The sequence below is a fragment of the Pholcus phalangioides genome, unplaced genomic scaffold, assembly GCF_987345545.1.
Source record: "Pholcus phalangioides strain wild (caught in Gottingen) unplaced genomic scaffold, Ppha-v1.0 ptg000007l_1, whole genome shotgun sequence".
Taxonomy (NCBI): Eukaryota; Metazoa; Arthropoda; class Arachnida; order Araneae; family Pholcidae; genus Pholcus; species Pholcus phalangioides.
In genome coordinates this window covers 15906956-15933899 of record NW_028301600.1, presented here as the reverse complement: position 1 = coordinate 15933899, position 26944 = coordinate 15906956, and the positions used below count along the sequence as shown (strand labels likewise).

The 26944-nt window shown below is 36.8% G+C and overlaps 1 protein-coding gene across 1 annotated transcript in view; it reads right to left on the bottom strand.

The window, feature by feature from the left end:
- LOC149084978 (actin-binding LIM protein 2-like) overlaps nt 1-2431 on the bottom strand; it is a 111068-nt gene extending 108637 nt beyond the window's left edge. The window contains exon 1 of the mRNA XM_089232722.1: nt 1960-2431. Within this exon, the coding sequence (XP_089088848.1) occupies nt 1960-1963 (4 nt within the window). The 5' untranslated portion in view covers nt 1964-2431. The remainder of the gene's footprint in view (nt 1-1959) is intronic.
- Between the last annotated feature and the right edge of the window lie 24513 nt (nt 2432-26944).

Here is a 26944-nt window from a genome sequence, read left to right as displayed (position 1 = left end):
GGGGGGGGGGGAAGGAGATTCTCCATGCGCCTCAGGTTGCGACCGTCTCAGCAATAATCTCCTCCTATTGGGGCGGGGCATGGATGGGATGTAATCCAATATTTCTCCTCTCAGTAGCAAAAATGTGAACATAAAGTCTTGAAGAGAAATAAAATGTATTTCTTTTTGGATTTATATACTCAGAAACACATTGTTAAATATAACCAGAAAGGAAAGTTTGCATTAGTTTTGAAGACAATTGGGTAACAGAACACTATAAATACTAATGATAATTTACTGTATTTACAATGAAATCACCATTTATAAAAACAGCCATTCCAATTGGTAGCAGCAAGATCAATAAAGCATTATGTATAAATAAAACTGAACTTTAATGAGGATCAAAAAAATTGATGGCTCCAAAATTATTATAACCTTTCTATATATATTTCATAAGACTACATAAATAATGTACAAAATGAATGAATTAAGTTATGGTGATTATTTTTTCAAAAGAGGTTATATGATAATATATAGGCTATATTATTCCACTGTTCAACATTTTACACATTTAGTTATTGTAACAATATTCTACATCTTAGAATATGAATTAGTATAGGAACACTACAATTTTAATATTGTTTTTATTAAGGTGTAAATTGTGATTCTGAAGTGTTATTATATCTTTGAATATGAATTAATGTAAGATAATTGTTTTTACTGGGTGGTGTAATTTTATAATTTTAAAGTTTTTTATTTATGTAATTATTATATTTTTCCTTATGTATAGATGGGACTCAATTTTGACACAAGGGGAACTTGGAAAAAGTATGCATTAGAAGACACCAGTAACAAAATTGAAAGATGTTTATCCATTCTGCAAATAAAATGTTATTAAGATTTTAGGAGCATGCAGAAGTTAATCCTAATATGCAGACCCGAGAGTGTTTATGATAACAAATTTCTTAAAAATGATTTAAAAGGCTATTGATTTTTAAACAAGATAAAATTAAGAAAAAAAGACATTAAGCCATTTATGAAATAAAATATTAGTATGGTATAGATTACAAATTTTTGAAGCAGAATATAACATTTTATATTTGTAGCCTTTGTAAATACTCGAAAACAAAAACTTATTTTCTCACAGACATTTTCTTTTCAGATCTGACATTCTAGGCCTGATTTCTACATAGACAAGAAATATAGGCATGTAAACTTGTATCCAGCCCATGGGTACAAGCCCACCTCCCTACCCGAATATATATATTTGCCATCATCTCCATAATGATGGATTCATCATCTCCGTACTGATAGAAATATTGGGTTTTGCCCCCCCCGCATTATTTTTGAGCCTTCATAACATTTCTAATAACTTTACACCTATGTTAAGAAGAATTTTCTGAGGGCCCCTATAGTTCACGATTATCAAATTTAAACACTGACTAACAAATGATCTTTAACCTTTATTTACGGAACTTACTAATGCCTACTTTATCCAGGGTCTCATCAAATCAAAGTTGGGTCCTGCTATCATTGATAGTTACTATACATCTAATATTTGACTACATAATTTACAAGTCCTACTATATTAACGCCATATACTTACAGACGAAATATTCAAGCTGAAATTTAAATCATTTTACACATACATGTTTGAATCATGTAATGCGAGTAATAATTGTTTAAGGAGTAAAGGTAATCACAGAAATGCCATATAATTTTTGAAATATAAATAACACCAAGTTTTTAAAATCACATTTTCGAATGTTGAAAACAAAAAGAAGCCCAGCACTTCCATTTAGAACTAGCAATTACTTTTCCAAGCAAAACGGTTAGCTTGACATGCATCAGTATAATTACACAAACAATAAAATTTATGAATGAGCTACGCTGAAAATAATCAGCAACGGAGTCAACACGTTTTTAAAATACTATATGTGCTGCATTATAGTTAACAAAATGTAGAATCATAAAACTTACCCATTTTGCTGCCGGTTCTTTGTATCCACCAAAAATTATTTAAATTTCAAGCAGAGTTTCTTAGTAATTTAATGAATTATTTGTGGGGCGACTCATGAATATATCCATAAAAACATAGAATCTAGAAGATTGGAGGCAAGACTATCTCCGCGCCGATCTTCATAAACTTATTTTTTATAAATATTATTTCCCTCTCGCTCTAAGAGATGTAAAAAATACTGAACATATCTTTAAATTTGGTAGTTCCTGTACAAAAATAAGGTCATACTCCTCCAAACGGTGTTAACACAGTTCATTTAGATGAGCTGCTTCGGGTAAATCATGTTTAAATGCCGACCCAAGCAAAACTGTAAATAAACACAAACCGCTCCCGCCAGTGCAGAGCAGCGGCTTCAACTTCTCGGGTCTAGTTCGAAAACTAAAATAGCTAAGGAGATAGAGAAGTTCGCTTCAAGAAATAGTTGCCGTGAGTGAGGGACACTTGCAGTTCGATGAGGTTCTTACCAGTGACGTAGTTGAATGGCGGTGAACCACGATCTCTTAATATACACATCGAGTGACCAATCGTCCCGTATTTTCTATTCATTCCCGTATGAGTAGTCTGGCTATATTTCCTCGAGACAAATACGCAAAATTGGAGTTCCAAATACTCTAAAATACGGGATATCGACAATTATCGCTAAAAATGACGCCAAATGTAAGCAAAGTTTTCAATTATTTCCACGTGAAATGATGCAAACAGATTTTCCACCCAACGCACGAAGAGCGAACATATTGTCATCGACAGTGTCTGTTTCCTGAAACAGATGTGACTGAAGGAGTTTCACTTCAAAAAACTATTACCAACATTTAATATCAAAGAGACTGAAAGAACAAAAAAATACTATTGGTATTTCGTGCCCAGTGCTAGATTAAAGTTGGTCGAGGTCCCGGGCGCAAAAGGAAATATTGGGCTCCTTAAATTAGAAAAAGTGTTTTTTTTAATTTTTATTTCATTTGTGACAACAACATGACAAATTAGTACAAAAAGCCGAAAACAGTAACACAGAACATAAAAATAAATAAACATAAGATTAGGAACATTCACTCTGTGGCCCAAAGGGACTAAGGTGTCCTTCCAGCAGGTCTATAAGAATAGTCATCTATTAGTAGGGTGACCATACGTCCCGTATTTCCCGTGACAGTCCCGGTATTTTCTGTTTTTTTGGCTGTCCCTACTTTTTAGCAAAAGTGTCCCGGTTTTTCCCGTATTTTGCCGCAAAGCCTACTTGAATTTTTATTCTTTATTGAAGTCAAAGATTGAAATTATTTTCAACTTATAAATTATATTATGATAACTGCAACTATAAATGAGTATATGAATCTCCCACCTTTGTCTTAGTGAAAATTTTTTTTCGTGGAATTCATTTTAATCCACTGCAATTAGCAGTAATGCTGCATTTCCCGCCATTGTGATTTCTCCGTAATTTCAACAATATTTGGCGACTTTGTTCGGTTTTGGCGTCATTTTTGGCGATAATTGGCGATGTACCGTATTTTCCCGTATTTGGAATCCCAATGTCCCGTATTTCTCTCGAGGAAATATGGTCAGCCTATCTATTAGACAAGTGGTAACTGCTGTTTATTTTTTCAAAAATTAGTTAATTGGTTAGGGTTTATGGAATGTATTTTATTTAAATGTTAATTTCTTGCAATATACCAAAATTCACAGAAATAATTAGGATCACACACAAATATACCAAATACATCATATACATAGGCTGACCATATTTCCTCGAGATAAATACGGGAAACTGGGATTCCAAATACGGGAAAATACGGGACATCGCCAATTATCGCCAAAAACAACGCCAAAACCAAACAAAGTTGCCAAATTTTGTTCAAATTACGGAAAAATCTCAATGGCGGAAATGATGCATCGCTGCAAATTGCAGTGGATTAAAATGTATTCTACGAAAAACAAACGTTCAAGACAAATGTGGGAGATTAATATTTTCATATATACTGTAATTGTAATTATCGTAAAATAATTTATGAGTTGAAAAATAATGTCAATCTTTGACTTCAATAAAGAATAAAAATTCAAGTAGACTTCGTGTAAAATACGGGAAAAACCGGGACACTTTCGCCAAAAAGTCGGGACGGCCAAAAAAACAGAAAATACCGGGACTGTATACCGGGAAATACGGGACGTATGGTCACCCTACATATACATCAATGCATCCAGCTTCTCAAGCATCGTAATTATTGCATAATTGCTTCATAATTTGTCTCTCTAGTAAATGAATAAATATTAGAATTGGAATTCATATTATTTTTCGTGTGGTTCATTGAGTGAAAAAAATTTAGTATTTTAGAAGCAGTAAAACAAAAACTTTTTTAAATAATGTTTTATTGACTCTCGGCACTTGATAAACAATTCTTATCTAGTTGATGTTCTATTGCTTTTCATTGTTAGCTATGTGTAATTTACTGTTACAAATTTTATAATCCTATATAGATATAGATTTGTCTTATGTTAAGAGTGTGACACTCTGCTCTATTGTTGTTAAAGTTAATACTTGTTATTATTGATCTTATTTTATTGTATGTGTTATTTCATCCTTGTTTGTTTATATCATATGCCCCACCCCAGGCACAAATTCCATATGTTATTAGTGAATAAATCCATGCATAAAATATGTTTTTTAGGAAGTTGTTATCATTTGTGTTTTTAAGTTTATACGTGATTGCTATATAGATTCTAATTTTTTTAAACTATTTTTTCACGCTGCAAATTCCATTTTAGATCATCCTGTATTATAATTCCTAAACTCTTTATAATAGAAAAACTCTTTAAATAAAAATATAAAAATCTCTTTATAATAAAAAACTCTTTATATAAAAAAATATTTAAAAACTCTCGTATTATAATTCCTAACTCTTTCTATTTCTTGGCAATTACATTGTAGGTTCAATTGGCATAAACAACAGTTATGTATTTTTATATGTATATTAGTTTCGTGATTAATGTTTTAGTTTTTGAGCATATGTATTTAGTTTTAATTTGTTTTTATTTAGCCAGGTGTTAATCTAAAGTAAGTCTTGTTCGACCTTTTTTTCAAGATCTATCATTTCTGAATCTTCAACGTATAGGCTTGTGTCGTCTGCGAATGAGATTAATTTACCGTTTAACTTCATTTTACATAAATCATTAGTATAAACAAGAAATAATAATGGCCCAAGGACCGATCCTTGCGAGACTACTTTCATTACATTTTGGAATGTGCTGATTTCACCATTTATTATGACAGCTTGTTTCCTGTTATAGTAATATGTTTTAAACCAATTTGGTACACTACCTCGTATGCCTGCTGAGAAGTATTTTGTGTTAGAATATCTAAATCAACATAATCGGATGCTCGTTTTAAGTCTAAGAAAACTGTAATGGAATATTTGTTGTTATTAAATCCGTTGTTTAAATGATTACTTAATTCAATGATAGTTATTTCTGTGTTTTTTTTTGGAAGCCGTATTAGATAGGTGCAAAAAAGTCTTTGCTATTCAAAAAGCTGATAAGGTGTTTTTTAATACATTTTTGAAAAAACTGGAAAAATGGATATTGGTCTATAATTCACCAGATGTTTTATATTACCTGCTTTATAAATTGGGTGTACAAGAGCATATTTTAATTCGGCATAAAATAATCCGTTTGTTATTAATGTGTCAACAATGTTTTTAATAATATCAATGTGATAAAAGAAAATGATTTTAAGATTTTAGGGGTTAATTTATCGTATCCACTTTCTTTATTATCTTTTAATTCTGTTATTATTCCTTTTAACGTTTGATTAGAAGTTTAGAGTAAAACATAGAGCTAATGGAATTATTGAAGATACTCTCTTGTATTGTATAAGAGCAGTTTATAATTTCTTCGGTATCATCTAAATTTCTTCTAATAAAGTCATTATTAAAACTTTCAGCCACATCTTTAGGATCTTAAAAATCTGGTAGAGTGTTTTGTTTCACATTTTTATTCCATATGTTCTCATTGATGCATTTCCATTGTGTGGTCTTTTGTTTTTTTTCACATGTATCAAACTTACCTTTAATATATTTTTGTCTTTTGTGAAGTGTGAAGTTTGTGTTTTTCGGGGACCTTTAAATGTCGGGGCCCCGAACGCGCTCCTGGTGCGCCCGCCGTTAAATTCGCCTCTGTTCGTGCCATGAAATTGAAACCACTGTGATTGACCCCCCCCCCTCCCCCGTTTTCCCACCACAATCATGATATCTCAACGATATAACGATAAACTGATGACGAGCAATTGAGGTAGCGATGGTAGTTCTCCTCAGCTTTTTTTCCCCTCTTTGTTCTCCACGGCATCCCCCCCCCCCACACATATATAATGTATCTTTCTCAGAGCTAATCCTGAATTTTATAGGTAATGATACAGTATCCAAAGGTTTTTGCAAAAGTCTGAAAAGTATGCAAACTGATTTTGAAATATTGAGTTTCAGCCTGTTCACTGATAACCAGATGCTATGATAACGATGTTATAAACTTATTAAGATCATATTATCGTGGATTTCATCTATGATTTGAGGAATTTGTTTTCTTGAATTTAAAACGGTCGTGTCATCTGCATACATAAACACTTTGTAATTTCTGATTATTTTATAGATATCATTGATATAGACGAGAAATAACATTGGGTCAAGGCAAAAGCCCTGAGGTACCCCACACATGATATTGTTGATACTAGAGTTGCACTCGCCGGTATTTACAAAGTGTCTCCTGTTTGAGAGACCTCTCAAACAACTTTAATGCTACACCGTGAATTCCATAGAAAACGAGTTTTTTTTAGTAAAATTTCGTGGTTTGCGAAAAGTATGCAAAAGTATTTTTACTCCGTTTTGTGGCCCCTAAAATTTATGGGTGACCGCACCGGCTAAGTCCGACCTTCTTATTAGGCACAAAGGAGCGTGGAACGCGAAGGTTATAAGAATTAAGATTTAAACTATTCCATCTTTGAAAAAGGTCTAAATTGCTAGATGGCAGCACTAGCAGCATCATGTTTCGATAATTTATTCGATCAAACTAAGGTTACCAACCGTCCTTTTTTAGTTAGGAGGATATGTCCTCCTTTTTGATGCCATTTCAAGCATCCTCCTGCGTTTTGGAAAATTCGCCTTTTGGTTCTTCTTTTCAGGTTTCCGGAATTATTTTTCATTTTTTGTGCGTAAATTTTTTTCTCCACTTTGAAACATTATATTTATTATATTTCTTCATGGATATGAGTGTTTTTCTGTTTTTTCCCCCACACGCATTCACCTATAGCCGTCGAAATTCCCAGAATTTTTCTGTTTCGGCTTTTTTCCTAGCGGTTCTGTTTTTGGAGTTGGGAAAAATTGTTGTTGTGGCCGGTTTTATTTGTCCGCATAGTGGCGCCACCTATAGGGGAAATTGGGATAAGTGACGTTACTAAAGGTGCGTGTGCAGATGTCCTTCTTTTAGTCTTCGGATCTGGTAACCCTAGATGAAACAGGTCTAGCTTAAGTGAAACTAGTGACGTGTGCATTCTTAAAACGCATATGTATTAGCGGCTAGCAGATGTTTAAGAATTTTTGTATACAGTGCACACGCCGCTTAATGTGATCACACATCGGGACGAGTTTCTGATTAAAACAACCGAATGATAACTACATACGAAAGATATCCGAAAGCAAATAGGATGACCATACGTCCCGTTTGATTTAACGGGGGAGGGGTGTGCCCCTTCCGACCTCCTACATAGTCTTGCAGGTTTATATCGATAACTTATGGAGAAAAAATAAGTCTGATTAGACCTTTAGCTTCAAAATACGCAACAACAACAAAAAAAAAACCACTCCCGATAAAAAAAATTGTTAAAACATGAATCGAAATTCTGGTTTCAGAAGAGGAATTCTTTTCCCATGTTATGATATTGGATCGTTCCCTACTTTGCGAAAGTGATAATAATACCCAAATGATAACAATATCTGTGATTCTAATAAGCGGCGTCTACTGTACATAATTAAGACTTCAGCCAGCATCCGCTGTTTTAGTGCCATGCCTTTCCCGATCTGGGAGCAAACTCCCTATTTTGGGAAGAAGTCCTCATTTTTGATGTTATATTTCAAGAGCCCTCCTACGTTTCGGAAAATTCAACTTTTTATCCTCCTTTTCAGGTTTCCGGGAATTTTGTCGGGAAAATGTTTTTTTCTAAACTTTGAAACACATATTTCTTCATTTGTATGAGTGTTTCGTGTTTTTTTCCCACACGCATTCACCAATAGTCGTCGAATTTCCCAGAATGTTTTTTGTTACTGCTTTTATTAGCAGTTCTGTTTTAAGAGTTGGAAAAAATTATTATTGGTACTGGTTTTATTGGCCGCAATAGTGGCGTCATCTATTGGGGAAATTGGAATAAGTGACGTCACTAAGGGTGCGTGAGCAGACGTCCTCCTTTCTCAGTCTTCGGATCTGGTAACCCTAAGCAGGACCCGTATGCCATGGGCGGCAAAAAAATGGGGGCATAAGGGAGCGTCCCCCACCCCCACCCCAAGGTCAAAAGTGGAGTTGACTGATCTAATGTATGCGTATATATGAATTGACATCATCGTCATCATCGTGCCCGCCAGATTTGACTTGCACGTCTATTTCCGCCTATGCCCTATGCCTTACGGACGAGACCTTGACGCTCCCTCCCTAAGGAACGATTTTTCTCGGGCCACTGCTTTGTGAATTTATAGTGTAAAACAACAAATGATAAAAATTATCGCGGTTACCGGAAGGGAACCCTGTCAGCCCTACCGTTGTGGCCATGGTTGGTGCAGTTGACAGAGCGTAGGACCAGCAGTCCAAAATCCAGCTCCTAACTCATGTTTTTTTGTCCTGTCTTCGATTTTTTTGGATGATTATTGATTTATTTTTCTTTGTTTTTCACTTGTATTCAAAGCTGATGGTTAGCATGCTGACATCCCCAGAGACAGGCGCAGATCTATGGAGGGGGGGGGGGTGATCGGGGTGTTCACCCCTCCCAACAAGAAATGATAGTTCATGAAATTTTCGGAACTTCTATATGGTAATATTGCATTCAATCGATCCGTTGAAAATTACCTGTATCAACGTTTTCGATTAACTAACAAACTCAAGAAAACTTCGACTAAAAAATGGGAAAAACCGGTGCATTTTTTTCAAAAGGACGGAGAAAAAATCAGAACTGTCCCGGAAATATGGTCCAAATGCGGCTCTTGAAGTCATTTGATGTGGCCTGCGACCTGAAACCTAATTTCATGAAAATTAACTACGGCACATTTCCAGACCACTGAAGGGATCCGCTACATATTAAAAGATCATTTGAGTGACCCGCGGTGCAGTTTTACATCACTTGAGTGGCCCACGCAAAATGTCCAGATCACTTAAGGAACCGCAGCATATTCACAGATCAGTTGAGTGCAGAGGTATGGGAAGTGTTTGGAGCTTGCGGGTGCTCGTCTTGATCTTTGCATAGGAAATTTTGATTTCGGAATGAATTTAGTGGGTGCTCAGTTGCATGCCATAAATTATCGCGGAAACTCGGGCACTCACAGTACCACGGCTCCAACGCTACTGCCCAGAACACTAGAATTGCTACTTTCTATAATATAATTCTTTAATCATGAATCTCATCTACTTATATCAGGGGTATCAGACGCAATTAGAGCTTGGGTCATTTACTTCAAAATCATCTCTTAAGTGGGCTGCCAATTATTAAAAATTAATAATTAAAAATGAGTTAATAAAATTTGATAATTGTTAATTAAAAATTTGTTCATTAGAATTAGAAATTAATACTGAACATTTAAAAACAGTTTAATTGGAATCGAAGGAAAATGGAAGAGTTATAAATATAACCACATAAAAAATTAATTCTACCTATCTGCCAAAAATAATTGAGAATATTCTATTCTAAATAGTATTCGAGAAAATTCGATTTACCCATAAACTTGCCAATGCATGGAAAAATATACGGCGTTAGCTGATATTTCCCTTGAAGTTGAACGTTTAAATTATTCACATGTTCAGTAACATCAATTATAAGAATGCTGAATACAGCACCCATGTCATGTTTTAAAACAAACTTTTAAAACTTAATGATAACCAACGAATTTCCGTGTAATAAGGTAGCCCCTCGAAATTGCTCTCCAAATCTTGAAGAAATTGCTGGAATAAGAACTACTTGGGGCCTCTGGACCAGAAATGAGCTAATAAGCGTATCCGTTACATTCGCTCGAATGTACTTTTTTACTTGATGCAGAAATTTTTTTTTGCAACTTTCAAATTATTAAATCTTATCACTTAACTTTATCGAATCACTTTCTTCCAGATGAGCCTAGAAAATACCGGCCAACCGGCCAATATATAATTTTTTAAGAGGCGGGCAACGTCGATGGGTATCAGCTAGTTGAAAATAAAAAATCACTTAAAAATTGTCGGCTTAGTCAAGCGGACATCATAGAAGTGTGTACTATTAGTTGTTCAAAACATTTGTCCTATTTACGTAGGGCTTCTTGGAAAAAAAAATGCAATTCACATATTCGTTTAAATCCAAAGAAACGATGCCGCCACCGTAACCAATAATTTGCGGCTAGTTTCTTATTAGTTTGTTTACGGTTTTGGGATCACCACATTCAAGTTTGAAGGGCCTGGACAATTACTATCGTTCTTGTTTGCGGGTCTGGACAGCCACTTTCGTGCTTGCAGGACTGAGCTGCCAATTTCGCTCTCAGGCCCAGGACGGCCGCTTTCGATTCGGGTGTTGGAAGTATTTTGTTTGCACTTCAGTACGCACATTTTTAGCGCAAATCTGCGTCCACTTGTTCACTGCCACATCGACACATTCAAATCGCTTAGCGCAATTTCATGCGCTTCTCTTTAGAATCATTCTGCCCCACAATGAATTTCGAAGTTCGAATCATTTTATACACTCTAAGTCTGTCTCTCCTCCCCACCCCTCCCTTCTCCTTAGTTGCCGAGATGATTCCAGAAATTTAAGGCATATTCGTTCAAATTTAAAGAACCGGTACACCACGGTGACCGATAATTCGCCGCCACATCAGAATCCTAGTTAATTTATCGGTTTTGGAACGTCACATTCCAAAGGCTTTCACTACTCCATCAAACACCAACTCTGGCCATAGCCCATATTGCTATATTGCAATTCACTGCCATTAATGAGGTGGGTTGGAAATGAAGATGCTGTCTGTTGGTGGTCGCCTCAAGTTCGTTAGGGAAAATATTTTACCTATACCCTCTCTCGGGTTTGACCGTGACAGCAACTGGACTGACACTGTTTCTGACCCTGGACGGCCACTTTTGATTTGAATCTCTGATGTGTTGGGCTTTCACTTCAGCACGCACATTGTTAGCTCGTCTTTCATGCATATGCTTTCTTGATCATTTGATGATTCGTCGCTCCACGGTCATTTTCTGCACACGATGGCTATTTAGACCGGGACATACAATTTATTGCCGATTCCGAACGGCAGGCTAGTTTTTTTTTCTCATCGAGGGGTTGGTGCACTAACCCCTCGATGGGGGACTCCTTGCGGTAGCAATTTTTTGCTGCGGTCAAGTCGCCGTTTTTGTTGTACCCTGTGTCAGGAAAGTTTTCTGACAAGGACGAACTGGGTATCGAACTCGCGACGCCTCTAAACATCCTTTGGGCGAGTATCTTATCGACCTGGGCTCAGTGCCGTCTTAACGCATGGGCCCACCCGGGCGCGGCCCGGGGGCCTCAAGACTGGGGCCTCATAAAAATGAGATCTGATTCAAATTTACTAGAATTTACCAGGTAGGGCCTCACAAAAACCACTTGGCCCGGGGGCCCATCACGCTCTTAAGACGGCACTGCCTGGGCTACCGCGCCCCTATGCTTTCTTGCACTCCTCTTTAGTGACATTGTTCCCAAAAGTAGTTTCGAATTTCGTATTATGATCCAAGTGCTTCCCTGTCTCACCCCGTAATTGTCGAGAAAAAAATGCAGGGCATATTCGTTTAAATTTTAAGAACCAAAGCCCCATGGTAACTAATAATTTGCGGCAACAATTGCATTCCAGTTTGCTCGCGGATTTAGCATACTGTAAGCTAGTTTGCAGGGTCTACTTCACCACACCAACTCCAGCCACATCGCTGTACGCAATTTACGAGTTGGGTTGGAAACGAAGGTGCATCAATCGGTGGTCGCTTCAAGCTCGTTAGGGAAATACTTGTCGGTTCGAACCTCGGTCTTGGCGGCAACCTCTACGGTGGTAGACGAGCGTCTTACCACCACTCCACAAAATACATATCTGCTTTCGCGGGAAGTCTTTAGGGTCTGGTGGTTCTTGTTTGTGAGCCTGGGCGGTCACTTGTTCAGAGCCTTGAAAGTGATGGGATTGCACTTCAGTACGCACATTTTTAACCCAAGTCTAACATCGGCCACTTGTTTACTGTCACGGCATCTTCAAACCACTTGTCACGATTGAATTTTCTATCTTGCATGCCTCTTCAGTAACATTGTGGTTTCGTAACTAATTTCCAAGTTCGTATAGTTATCTATTCTAATTATCTGTCTCTCCTCCACCATCCCCCTCCTTAGTTGCTGGGAAGACTTCAGATGAATTATTTTGTAGGGAGGAGCTTCTCGAACCAATTTTAAGAAATATTCGTTAAAATTTTAAGAAACGAAGCCCCGCGGCAACCAATAATTTGAAGCAAAAATGAAAAATTTTCCAAAACTAATCGGAAATCTGACGATGCATTCCAGTTTCAATGCCTGGACTATCACGTTCTTGCTTACGGGCCTCGGCGGCTAGTTTCGGTCTTGTATGCGTGCCTGCACGACCATTTTCGTTTTTAGAAGCATTGGGCTTGCACGTTGAAGTCTACGTCCACTTGTTCACTGCCACATCGACAACAAAATCACTTTGCACAATTTCATGTGCTTCTTGCACTTCTCTTTAGTGACATTCTGCCCCCATAACTAGTTCAGAATTTCGTATCGTGATCCATTCTGGTTCTCTGTCTCTCCTCCATCATAGTTGATGAGAAAAAGAATGCAATTCATATTCGTTCAAATTCAAAGAGATGAAGCCCCACGGTAACCAATAATTATCTGCAACCGTTGTGCGCCAGTTTGTTTGCGGATTTATGACACGGACATACTAGTTTGAAATGCTTGGAAGGCAACTTTCCTTTGCGGGCTTGAATGACCACATTCGATCTTAATCTTGTATTGTGCTTGCACTTCAGTACGTGGTTAGCACAGGTTTAAAAGCTGTCACTTATTTACTGCCACATCTTTAAATTGTTTAGCGCAATTTCACGAGCTTTCTTGTACTCCTCTTTAGAAACATTCTGCCCCAGTAACTTGTTTCCAAGTTCGTACCATTATCCATTCTAATTCTCTGTCTCTTCTCCCCATCCCCTCCTTAGTTACCGAGACCAGAAATTTAACGCATATTCGTTCAAATTTAAAGAACCGAAGCACCACAGTAACCGATAATTTGCAGCCACATCTTAATTCTATTTAATTTATGGGACAGTCACATTCTTTAACTGCCTGGACAGCCACTTTTGCTGACACTTCGATACGCACATTACCTCAAGTCAGCTTGCATGGGCTTTCTTGCACTCTGTGACGTTATGCTCCCATCAATAGTTTCGAATTTCGTATCATGATCCATTCTGGTTCTCTGTCTCTCTTCCACCATTCCCCCTCCGTAGTTGTAGAGAAAAAAAATGCAAGGCATAATTCGTTTAAATTCAAAGAAACGAAACCCCACGGTAACCAATAGTTTCGGGCAACAGTTGAGTTCTAGTTTGCCGGCGTTGAATAAGACAGGCTAATTTGAAGGGCCTGGATAACCACTATCGTTCTTATTTTCGGGTCTGGAGGGATATTTTCATCCAGACCCGATATTTTCATTGTTTGGGGACCTGAGTGGCCGCTTTTGATCTGAATCTTGGAAGTGTTGGGCTTGCAGTTCAGTACGAGCACTGATATCGCAAGTGTAACAGCTGCCACATTGTCAACTTTAAATTGAGCTAAGCGATTTTCATGTGCGCTTTTGCACTCCTCTTAGTGACCTGCCCCCATAAATAGTTTCGAATTTCTTACCATGATAAATTCTCTGGTTTTCTTTCTCCAGCACCATTCCCCCTCCGCAGTCGCCGAGAAAAAAAAATGCACGTTTAAATTTAAAGAAACGAAGCTCCACGGTAACCAATAATTTGGCGGCAACACGTGAAGTCCAGTTTGTTTGCCGGCTTAGCATACCGCGGGCTAGTTTGAACGGTCTGTGGATAGCCTCTTTCGTTCTCATTTCATAGTCTGGGCTGCCATTTCCTTACTCCGGCCGGATGTCCAGTTCCATTCTTATTGTAGGCCTGGGCGGAAGCTTCCGTTCTGAATCTTCGAAGTGTTGGGATTACACTTCAATACGCATATTTTTAGCGTAAGTCTAGCAACGGCCATTTCTTTACTGCCACGAGATCAGTAACTACAAATCGCTTAGCGCAATTTCGTGCGCTTTCTTTCACTCCTCTAAAGTAACATTCTGCCCCCGTAACTAGTTTCGAAGTTCGTATCATGATCCATTTTTCATATCAAGTCTGGATTCCGCAGCATTAATCGCATTACAAATTCATTGCAATCTTAGATTTTATATCAAGAATTTCAATATTTTTTTAGATTCTGCGAGAAAAAAAAATTACTATAATCTTCGAAAGATGGAGAAGCCAAAATTATATAATGTAATATAAAATTAAAAATTATAAATGTGTTTCGTGGATCCAAGTGATCTGGAAATGTGCCACGCATCACTCAAGTGATCCGTAATTATGCCGCGGATCACTTAAGTAATATTGGAATGTGCCGCGGGTAACTTGAGTGATGTAGAACCGCACTGAGGGCCACTTAAATGATCTAAAACTGTGCCACATGTCACTCAAGGGATCTCTAAATGTGCCACAAACCGCTTAATTATTCTGAAACTGTGTCGTGGGTCACTTAAGTGATCTATAAACGAGTCTAATTGAGTGATCTGAAAATATGCAACGGGATGCTTAAATGCTCTGGAATTGTGCCGCTGTTCACTTAAGCTATCTGCCGCATTTTTACAAAGTTAGGTTTGAGGGAGCAGGCCACATCAGATAACAACCAGGCTCACATTTGATCCGCGGGCCAAGGGTTTACCATATATGGCTTAGAGGGTGGGTCGCAATGAATTTCTTTAAAAGAAATTTTGAGTTAGCTTTCAAATAGCGTTGAAATTAGCAGAAATTGATTACAATAATATAGAGGTATTTTATTTCGAAATTTTAACTTCAAAAATATTTTTTGCATTAAAAAATAAATTTTTGATCGTCTGGGAGAGCCCCTGTACCCCCTTCTCCGAGTACGTCTCTGATCCAACCAATATGCGTTAGGAGGTAGGGTGCAGAGCTGACGAAATTTTGCTGACAAAAAGGGGAGGGAGTCAGTATTTTGCTGACACGGGGGGGGGGGGGTCAAAAGTAGCTGAAAATTTGCTGAATGTAATACTTGAATGGCCCTACTTACCAAATTTCATAAATATAGCTCCAGCGGTTTTGGCTCGGCAGGATTTCTCTATATCAGTGTTTCTCAACTGCCGGGCCCTGACATTCATACCGGGTCACGAATGATCAGCCGTTTCATTTTTCCTCATTCATTTTCCGTTAGTCTTGTGTTTCCACTAACAAAAGTGTGCTCGAACATCCACAGAATTTTATAGAATAGGTTTGAGCGCCTAAACAATTAAATCATGAGACAATTTCTTGCACGTAACTCATTGTGAGCACCCACAGATCTTAAACACTTCCGACGCAAATGGTTCCCAACACATGTTGCTGAGACAGGCTGAATATGAAGACCATTAGACTATACTACACTGAAGTTGTTTCCAATGCTTCGACACATCAGCCAATTTAATAGAAGTTCTAAAATTCAAGGAGGAGCAGAAAAGTGAGAGCCACTTGATTTGTGGAAAACAATATGTGATAATATTTGCTAATAGGCACTTTAGAAAGAGTATAAAGGTTACGGTACGAGTATAATTGTTTCCGAGAACATGCTCATAATCAGAATCACTCGGGTATCGAATCTAACTTCTCCATAGGAAATAATGGATACTCTGATGATTCGTTCCACAATTATTCATTCACATAAAAATGACTCATACAACAGCATTTAAAACACAATACAATAACAATATATGTAATAAATAGTAATAAAATAACACCATAAAAGTAAACATACAATACAATAATTTTACACATGTTTTTACTCTAAACGACGAGAGAGAAAAGGGCTAAGTAGTTTATATAGAACGACTCTCTCTTACGGACTTGCCGTTATCTTTTTCTTTTTGCGGTGTTTCAAATAAAGGAATCATTCTAATGCTTTGTCTCCTTTTGAGAATTTTTTGGAATTTACATTGTCGTTGGACACATTTATTGCTTGCACTGAACTGAATGAACCGAACACGACCAGACTCTGTCGTTATTTTGAAAAAAGCTCAGAAAAATCCCAGAGAGAGTGATAGTGCCGCAGAAAATGCCTGGCAGCACCCACTCCCACCGTACTTTTTGGGGGCATCATACATAGATGTGTAATACCAAACGATACAATGCAAAATGATTCTCTATTTGATTCAATTGTTGGGCTCTGGGCCTCTTTTGTATTTTTGAAGTTGTTGGGCTCTCGGCCTCTTTTCTTTCTGGGATAACTATTGGGCTCTTTGAGTTGCAGAGAAGAGCCACGCGTGCTCTTGATGGCACACGGGGCTTAAGCTATGAAGAAAGACTTGATTTTTTGAAAATGTTTACATTGGAAAAGCGCAGATGTTAGAGGATATGATTGAAGTGTTTAAAATTTTCAACGGAATGGATAAAATGGACCATGAGTTATTAATACATCGTCAATCAACTACTTCGACAAGGGGACACCAGTATTGATCGGTAAGGGATAATTCTAGGTTGTGGCGTCGTAGGGAGTTTTTCTCTAATAGGGTTATGAATAAATGGAATAGTTTACCTCCGGGAGTCATGAATTCTAACATAATTGACACGTTTAAAAAGAAATACAATAAACATATTGAGATAAATCGAGAAGCTATACACATATTTAGATAAGACAACCATAATGTTTTATGGGCAGTATATTTATATTTTATCATAGGCACGGATCTAGAAAGCAGAGGTGATCATCCCTCCCAAGAACAAAATTATATGGAAAAAATGGATATGTCTTCCCCCCTCCCCCAAAAAAAACGAACCTACACAATAAATGAACCCTCCCTACATATCACCCTGTACTTGCGCTTACCCTGAGCTAGAATTTAGTGAGTTGCCTTCTTGGTGGGGGTGGGGTTATGCATGGCCGTCTCATTACCATGGGTCTCCGGGCAAAGTGATGTTCCGAGGGGCCCATACTTAGTAAGCTGAAAGTAACAGCTCAGAGATTTACATACTTACATTTAGAAATCAAAGTAAAGCAGTGTTTCTCAAAATGTGCGTCGCCGCTGCTAGAGTCGTTGCTAACGTTTGTCAAGAGCGTCGCGACGACCTGGATATATTTATTTGTGCACCTGTTTATGCTTTGAAGGGGTTTTTTTGTAAGTAAAAATATCTACTAAAGCAATGTTTCCCAAACTTACTTGATGTCGTGGACCTCTGTAGTGAAAGTCAATGCACCGCGAACCCATGTGGTGCCGGTCAATGCTCCAAGGACCCCGTAGCATCAAAAGATCAATTTCGAAGTCCGATAATATCCATAAAATCCAAAATGTATTGGTTTTTTTTATAATTTGAATATCATATAAAATTGAATTAATTGCAATATCATAACACAAAATGTGTCATTCATGCAAATGAAAATAATTCCTCGCATGCCTTACAAAGTACTCATGTACTACCGATGGTCCACGAACCATAGGTTAAAAAACACTGTACTAAACTAATTTGGGGAGCCGCGGTTGAACCATGAAATGTGCAATAGAAGCTGTGGTTGAAAAAAAGTTTGAGAACCACTGTAGTACCGTATCTCATCGTGCTGGCCCCTCCCCCCCACCCCATAGATACAAAGACCCGGCTCATCCTACATAGGCTCAATGGTTCTATGGTCAAAGATGGTCCTGGTTCTATGGACAGCTCTGCTGGATTCTGAAAGTAGTCATATTTTTTCTCCTTGTGCATCACTTGAAAGCTTAATTTCTTCACAGTTCTCTGTGACCCCTTTACCACTTGTCGTGGATCTTCCTTTCACTTGATTTTCACCCGTGGCCCCATTAGAATATCTTAGGACTGTGGGGGGGGGGCACATGGCCCCATATTGAGAACCACTACATTAATGTATTACGTGGCCTGATGTGGTTTAGCACTAAAATTTCGTGGATAAATTATTCACACGACCACCAATCAGCAGGTGTGGCTGAATATTGTAATATTGCAACGTTTCCCGTTTTCTCAGAATTGTTTTTGTAGAGGATGTTAAAACAGCTGTATTTTACACACAATATTCGTACATACATCTTCTTAGAAACATCATTTAGAAAGTGTAATATGCAATTTAAATTGTAATCAATAGAAAGTTCTCGAAATAATCGCATTGTATATGTAAATGGATATCTGTAATGATACGTGTCCTTAGGGTTTGGTAATCCTCGCGACAGAACACGTTATCATTAATTACTTCCATTGTCCTCACATACAATGAATAATCCACACACGGAAAGTTTCATCATCATCGTCATTTTCTAATATTCCGCCATTATTAGTAATTTCTTTAAAGCATTTGATTCATCTTTTCGACTAATTAAGTACAGGGTGTCCCATAAATTCGTAAATAGTTTAAAAATTCATAAAAATTGAAGAAATTGGCATAAGATCACTCAATGATCCACGGCACATTTCTATAACATTTTAATGACCCGCGAAACATTTGCAAAGCACTCAAGTGACCCATGGCACATTTTACCCTTTAATTGGCAGTGTTGCTCTAAAAAGCGACATGAGTTTCTTATATTGTTCAAATAAAGGCATTTTATATTGTGAGCTCCTTTGGCCATTGATGTTTCTAAGCAACTCCTAAACATTCGATTTTTACTTGTGAGCTGTTCATGAAATTTCTATAATTATCGGCAGAATGTACATGGCTCAAAAGTACACATATCTCCTATTTATTGACAAGCAAAGCAAGAACGATTTTTGACCCTTGCATTTTGGAGGGAAATAACCATGTGTGGCGGAGACATGTGGCTGTGCATTCTTCAACAACGATAGAAAAGTAAGTTGGTAAACAATAAAAGACATTTTTATAATCTTTAAATCTACATAAATTTATAGATCACTCAAGTGACCCACAGCACATTTCCTATATCGCTTAAGTGATTCGCGGCATATTTACAGATCGCTTTAGTGACCCGCGACACAGTTCCAGAGCTTTTAGTAGACCCGTGGAGAAGTTCTACATCACTCTAGTTACCCGTGGCACAGCTTCAGATCTCTCAAGTTGCCCGCGGCACATTTCCAGATCACTTAAGTAACCTGCGGCGGTGTTCCAGATAACTTAAAAAGTTAGCGACACGTTATCAAGCCAATGAAGTTGCCCCACACTTTCCTAAAGCAGTGGTTATCAAACGGGGCTACATGGCCCCCTTCCGGTCCTGGGATGTTCTAATGGGACCACGGATGAAAATCAAGCTGAAGGGGAGCCATGGCAGGCTGCTAGGGGAGCTACAAAGAGCCATGAAAAAATAAAAAAATCCAGATGTAAAGAAATGAAGCTTTTGAGTGAAATATGGAGGGAAAAGTATGATTTATTTCAAAATGAAGCAGAACTGTCCATAGAACCAGGACTCCTCTTGATAATTGGGGTCCACAACACCTGGGGGTCCGTAGTGGCAGCAGTTCGTAGGAGACCCCATCACAATGAGATCTGATTCTATATTTTTCAAGAATGAGTATGAAAATTGGTGTATATAGATACTTCCAGCCAAGTAGGGTGCCCCCCCCCCCCACAATACTTCGAAAATGACCCTGCACAGTACCAGAGTCATCTTAACACGTGAGGCGCATCCATGGTCGACTTAATATTAATGAATTGAGCCACCATGGTCCATCCGGGCATGGCTCAGAGTTTGATGTCAGTAATGATGCCTATATAATGAGATTTGATATCATGATATGTGAAATTAAGTAGATATGCAAGATTTACATACATTTTTATATTCCAGCTAAGTGTGGTTCTCCAGAACGTCATATTTTCAAAAGGACCCCATGGTGTTGAGATGGCACTGCATAGAGCCCTTACAAGAACAAGAACCCTCACTGTATCAGGGGTCACCTTTACTTATTACATTTTGGCGACTATGAACTCGCTGAAAATAATTTATCTAGTGAGTGAGGAAGAGAAGTGAGGAAAGGTCTTACTCCTTGATGAAGGGAAGGATCCTGCATAAGACATGGGGGAGGGGGGCCCCCCCCCCCCATGAGAAAAAATATTGTTTAAAGGGGCCGCGGGTAAAAAAGGTTAAGAAACACTGTCCTAAAGGTTAAGCACTCTCGATATATAGGATTATATATATATACTAGCTATATATAATACCCGGCGTTGCCCGGGTTTTCTTCAATGAGGATTTTTGGATCACGTGATATCTCTCTCTTTCTTTGAGGGACATACAAACCGTGTCTAACTTAACCAATATGGCGACTTCCTGCGCGAATCATGAAATAAACAAATCTAGATTTAAAGAAACGTTAAAATGAAGTGTTTTTCCCTTTTTCAAGGGACGCTAGGTATTTCGATCCCCCCTGAACTTCAAGTTATAAATCTGCCTTTTTCTGCTTCCAAAAATGCTTAATTAAAGCTGTAGAATTTCTTCGATATACTTTACGGGCCCATAATTAATTTTAAAACAGTTGAATATTAAAAGAAAATACGGAGACATTAATTTTCATGCTTGAGAAGATGTAAATAAAAAGTTGAAATCAATGTTATTGCCTGGATATCCATCTTAAAAGTAGGTCCGGCTAAATACTTCATATTTAATTTTCTGGGCTTCCGTATATCTCTAAGTGAACTGAATATTTAAAAAATCGAAAATTCAATACAATTTTTCAAATTACTGATGTGACGGAAAACCCGCTATAAATTTCCGCATTTCTACAGTAAAATCGGCAATTTTAACACTGATTTCTATGGGGATCATCCTTTGCCTGATCCTCAAAGTGATGTTGATTATGATTCTGACGGCTATTCAAAAACCCTCATTACTGGGACGATTTAAAAAGTGGCAAACCATTATAAAGGCATAAACTATTATACATATATACTGGCAGCATTAAAGAAGTGACAAACCATTGTAAAGGAATATACATACATGTCTGAGACGCATTGCTAGGGTACCACGGTAAACAAAGTAAACGTTCCGAAAGTGATTGTTGAGGCCCAAAAACCACTATTGCCCTACAGTTTTTTTTGCCCATTTCGGCCATTTGCCCTGCTCTGACGAAATTTAAGTAGCCTATCGTTCAAGTCGGGTCCCATTTGGTATATATGCAAAATTTGGTGACGATCGATCAAACATTGTAGATTTGTATAGAGAACATACACACACAGACATACAGAAAATCAATTTTATATATATAGATAATCTCTCTCTACTGGCTCTTTAACTTGTATCTGGCATATGGACCCGAGGCCCCGATAATTATATGTATTTGTCACCATTACTAATACAATACTGAGTTTGAACTCCCTCAGTACCTTTGAGTCGTCCCAATACTTCCAATAACATTACGCCTAAGTTTCACTGATTACTTTTACTCTAATCAAAAAACACTGTTTAGTTGTAATTACACCGTAATCAGTACTTTTATTCATGAGTACAATTTACGTAACTCTGAATGTAAGGTATTGAAATAATACAAAAAGTTACAGTACATATTGTTACAGTACAACAGGAAATTACCAAAATGCTTTTTAAAAGAAACAGGTATGATTTTTTCATCATTAGTGGAAATAATTTCCAGAAAAATGAAAACAGCTGGATGGGTATAAATCTACATAAAACAATTGACGATTTCTAATCGAATTTTCTTCATTGTCTCATCGCTTCAATGGCAAACAATGCTGAATTAAGAAATAACACATTGAATAGAACAAACGATTACCAAAAAAATTTCGAAAATCAATTATTGATATCCAGGAAATCAATAACAGGTGAGCGATCCCCGCCGTGTATATAAACCAGGGCAAGAACTCGAAAGATACACTTTTAGTTGATTCTATATTTCAGTAAGTTTGCTCTCAACTTCATCTATAGCTCCTTCGATTTGATGCTTTCTTCCAGGTAATATGCTTATTTTTTTTTAAATATTTCTTTAATATGTAAATATATACTCGAAATTTACTTTTTTTTCTTTAAAATACTTTGAATGATTATCTGATGGTGTTTGATTTGTAGGTTTCTCGAGCCTTATGGGAGATTGATTAACATAAAAAATAGATCCCAGAGAGATGCGAAAATGCTGGACTTCGGTTTTTATGGCACCAGGATCAATCAAGACTATTCTTCATGCTGGTAACAATTTCCATTCTTTTCGAAGCATTTGAAGTGAGTTTTAATACTTTTTGATCCCTTTTCAGCAATTAATGTAGCATTGCTGAACAATCACGATTCAAACAACCCTGAAAAAAAATAACTATGCAAAAAAAATAAATTCGTAAAATTATCATATTAACCACCTTTAGTGCATAATTTATTTATTTTTCATTTTTCAGATGGGTGTAAAAAGGTGCGACCAGCATGACAAGGAAATGATTGTAACAATGGGCCATCGAACGTCAGATGGTAAAAATGTAAAAATTAAATTCAAGTCTCTCAGAGTTCCCATGGTCTCCTGTTCGTCCTCCGGCATATTAGAATCACCAAGAGCTGCTGATAAAAAAAAAATATTGTTTTTTTATGAATACTTTAGAAACATCTATACTACTAGTTTGTTTATGCTAATGTGTATAAAGACGATCTACTTGAGCCTCATCATTGCTTTGAGGAGTAAGCTTTTCTTTAGGGGGATTCAATTGATTTTTAACGCTTTCCATTTTCAATGACTTATATCGAAAATGTTTGATCTATTTCTCTATAAACGGAGATGGATCCTCCAGAATATAAGAAGATTCGTACATGGGAATCTGTGGCTTTATTCAATTGGGATGAAAGTTATTGAAAATTATAATTTTATATTTTTTCTATTTCTTTGGAAGTACTACACCCTATTTGATATCAGATTATTCATAGATTCAGAAATAGACTGACTACCCCTTATGTTAGATGATTATTTTCTAACATAGTTGACTTTTTGAAATACAAATTTAAATTGATGAGAGAGAGAGAGAGAGAGAGAGAGATCGTGGATCGTGCTGATCTTGTAACTGAGAGATCACACCATAAGATAAGACCAACTTACCTCATTTAATACGGCTACAAATTCTTTTCTTGAGTAAATTGGTATCTTGTTTTTGTGTTATTATTTGTATTATCTTTTTATAATTTCAATACTCTCCGTGTAAAATTTCTACAGTTATGCATTTCTATGAAAATAACATTTTTCTGAAAATTGTTCAACGGTGGTCAAAAAAACGAATAGAATGCTCGGTTTCATTTTCAAAAAGGTCTCTTCGCGTTCTCCTAAAGTCATTCTTCCGCTTTTTCGGGGCTTAGTTCGTCCTGGACTGGAGTATGCTGTGAGGTTTTGGAGACCAATACCTAACAGAGGGACATAGACTTGGTTGAAAGGGTGCAGAGAAGAGCTACGCGTGTCCTTATTGTCACGCAGAGTTATGAAGAGAGACTTCATTTTTTGGAATATGTTTACATTGGATGAACGCAGGTGTCGGGAGATATGATCGAAGTGTTCAAAATTTTCAACAGGATGAATGGACCATGAATTACAAGTACACCGTCAATCGACTGCTTTTACAAGGGGACACCAGTATCGATTGGTAGTTCGTATCCCACCGGTGCCTCGTGGAGGAAATTTTGCCCGAGTTGCATGGTGGTAAGATGCTCGTCTACCATCGTGAAGATTGTTGTCAGGGTCCCGTGTTCGAACCCAAGGGAGGATATAGATAAGATATTTTCTCTCACGATCTGGAGGCGACCACCGATAGACAGCGCCTTCATTTCCAACCCATCTCATTAATGGCAGTAAATTGCAATATAGCGATATGGCTAGAGTTGGTGTTCGGTGAAATAGTATCGATTGGTAAGGGACAATGCGAGGTTATGGTGTCGCAGGGGGAATTTTTCCTAACAGGGTTGTTAATAAATGAAATAGCTTACTCCCGGAAGTAGTAAATTCTAACACAATTGACACGTTTAAAAAGGAATCATGTTGGGGTAAATCGAGAAGTTATCCATACTTAGAATAAGACAACCATAAGTATTTTTTATGGGCATTGTATAATATTTTATCATGTGTATATAGTTTTTAGTTGCTTTTGTAATTGGGTTGCTATAGTTTAGAAACATATGGCATTCATATTTGTTATGGGCATCTTTTTCTCAGCGACCTCGTTGGGCATTTTGCCTGTTGTGGCTTTGCATTTGCATTTGAAAGTATGGCGTTTAAATGATGTAATGAGAGCTAATACAAGAAAATTTTCATTTGTATCGGAAATACGACGTGATAACGACGTAATACGACGTGTATACTGAATACGTTTATTTGAAATAAAGTGTTCATGGTGAAAATTTTGATTTTTTTCAGTCTTTTTGTTGTTAATTATTTTTGCATTTCCAAGATGGTGTTAATTTGACCTCCGCGGCAAGATTTCATACTTTTATATCGAGGTTTTTTATCGGTGAAGTATAATATTCTTGGTATTCTTTCTTGTAATTGGTTTGTAATTTGTGTTAATTGCATTTTTAATTGGGTTGCTGTATTTTTGAAACATATGACAACCATATTTTTATGGGCATCTTTTTATCAGCCACCTCGTTGGGCATTTTGCCTGTTGTGGCGTTGTATTTGTATTGTATTGTATTGTATTGTCAATCTTTTTAGGATTTCGTAATTTCGAAAATTCCACCGCTTCTTTTTTTATTTTCCAAAATGATGAATTAGGCATCCACGTGAAAGTGATGTAAATTATATTATTATGTCATTTTCACATAGCCAATTGGCAATATTTCGGTGAAGTTCTAATATATTATAAATACGTTAAAAAAAATTGAAACAGTCTTTCATGCGTTCATTTAGAAACGAATATAAAAGCAGATATTAATTCAAAATCTTGGAAAAATGGGCCTAAATCCTTTTTTTTATATAAATACAATACTTTATTAGTCACAAATGAGGAATACAGAAAAAAGGGGAGCGAGAAAAAATTACCAAAGAGCCAAATGGCCCTTACTGGCAATCACAATTTACAATTTGATATGAAACTTATAAACATAAAAATAAATAAAATAACAAAAAAATTGACAGAACATGAGTGAACAGAAAGTAAAAAGGAAACAAAACACACAAAAACTAAACACAATATAATATGATAGGTCATGGTGGCCGCAGGCATGTGGTGATAATATTTCGATTGTAGAGGGAAAAAAAATAAGTAAGGAGAAGTTAATTTAAAATGTAAAGTAAGTCCAAATGTAGTAAGGGAAAAGAAAGAGAAGTTATATAAGTGGGAAATTCATCCTAAAAAAACTCTTCAATATTATTTATTGAAAACAGGCAGCATTTTAATTTTTTCATACTCTATTTCTTCGTGTTTTTACTCAACACAGTTTTAATTTTAATTAGGAATAATATTCAAGAGAGAGAGAGAGAGAGATATTTAGTTATATTTCTAATGTGAAAAATGAGAATTATCTTTAATAGAATTTATTTCATTATTTGCAGTTTTTAAGCCCAAAAACTATACAAATCGACTAAGGTCATTTCAAGTCTTTCTTGCGATTTTATGGAAGTTCTTATTACATATAAGTGCATTACAAAAGTGCATAGTAAAGTACATTTTTTATGCGGTGAGTCTGGGAAGTTAGCCCTTACGAATCTATAACAAAGAAAGCTAAAGCATAACTTCTGAAAGTTGTAGGGCATTGTACAAATTATACTTACTATTAAGTACTTTTTTTATTGTGGCTTATATGTACAAATCACACACACACACACACGGTGATATTCATGTTCAGCAGGTCAAAATCATTAGGAATTCTATATTTTCATGTTGGACGCAATTTCATTTTTGCCCAGTGTAATGATGACTTACAGGGTCTGGTTACGCAAGTCTGGTTCATAATGCGCAGAAAAAAAGAAAAAAAAGCGAAAACTTTTGTCGAAAACTAAATTATTAACTGAAATCCTTATAACTAAAAAACGAAATTTTCCCCTTGTTATGATTGGACAGTTTCGCACTCTGCGGATGTGATAACTACAGCCCGGAAGTTCAGGAAAAATGTTTTGAATGTCTTTTTTTGCCTATTTTCAACCTTTTTTTGTAAAGATGCCTTTTTCGAATTGTTCCTACCGTAAATGCCTATTTCGACATTGTTTTATTCATGAATTTTAGAGGCCTTATTCTGTACTAAAATCTGCCATAACTTGGATATTTTTAGCATTGAAAAAAAAAATTATCTTCCTAAAATCTTCAAAAATTAGCATATTAATTCTTATCAAAAATCCTCCTTCCTCCTTTTCCCATTTACGGTTGATCCAGCTTATAACGTTCCCACTTAGAACGTTTTCCCGCATAGTACGACTTATTTTCGTTGTCCCAACTCTATATAATTCTCATTAAGATTTCCCGTTTAAAGCGTTTTCTCGCTTACACCGTTTGATGGTTTTTTGAAAAAACTTTATAAGTGGGATCCACTGTAAACGCGCACTGTAAAGGCATAAGTGCGTGAGAGAGATAGGAAAATTGGTGTTAGG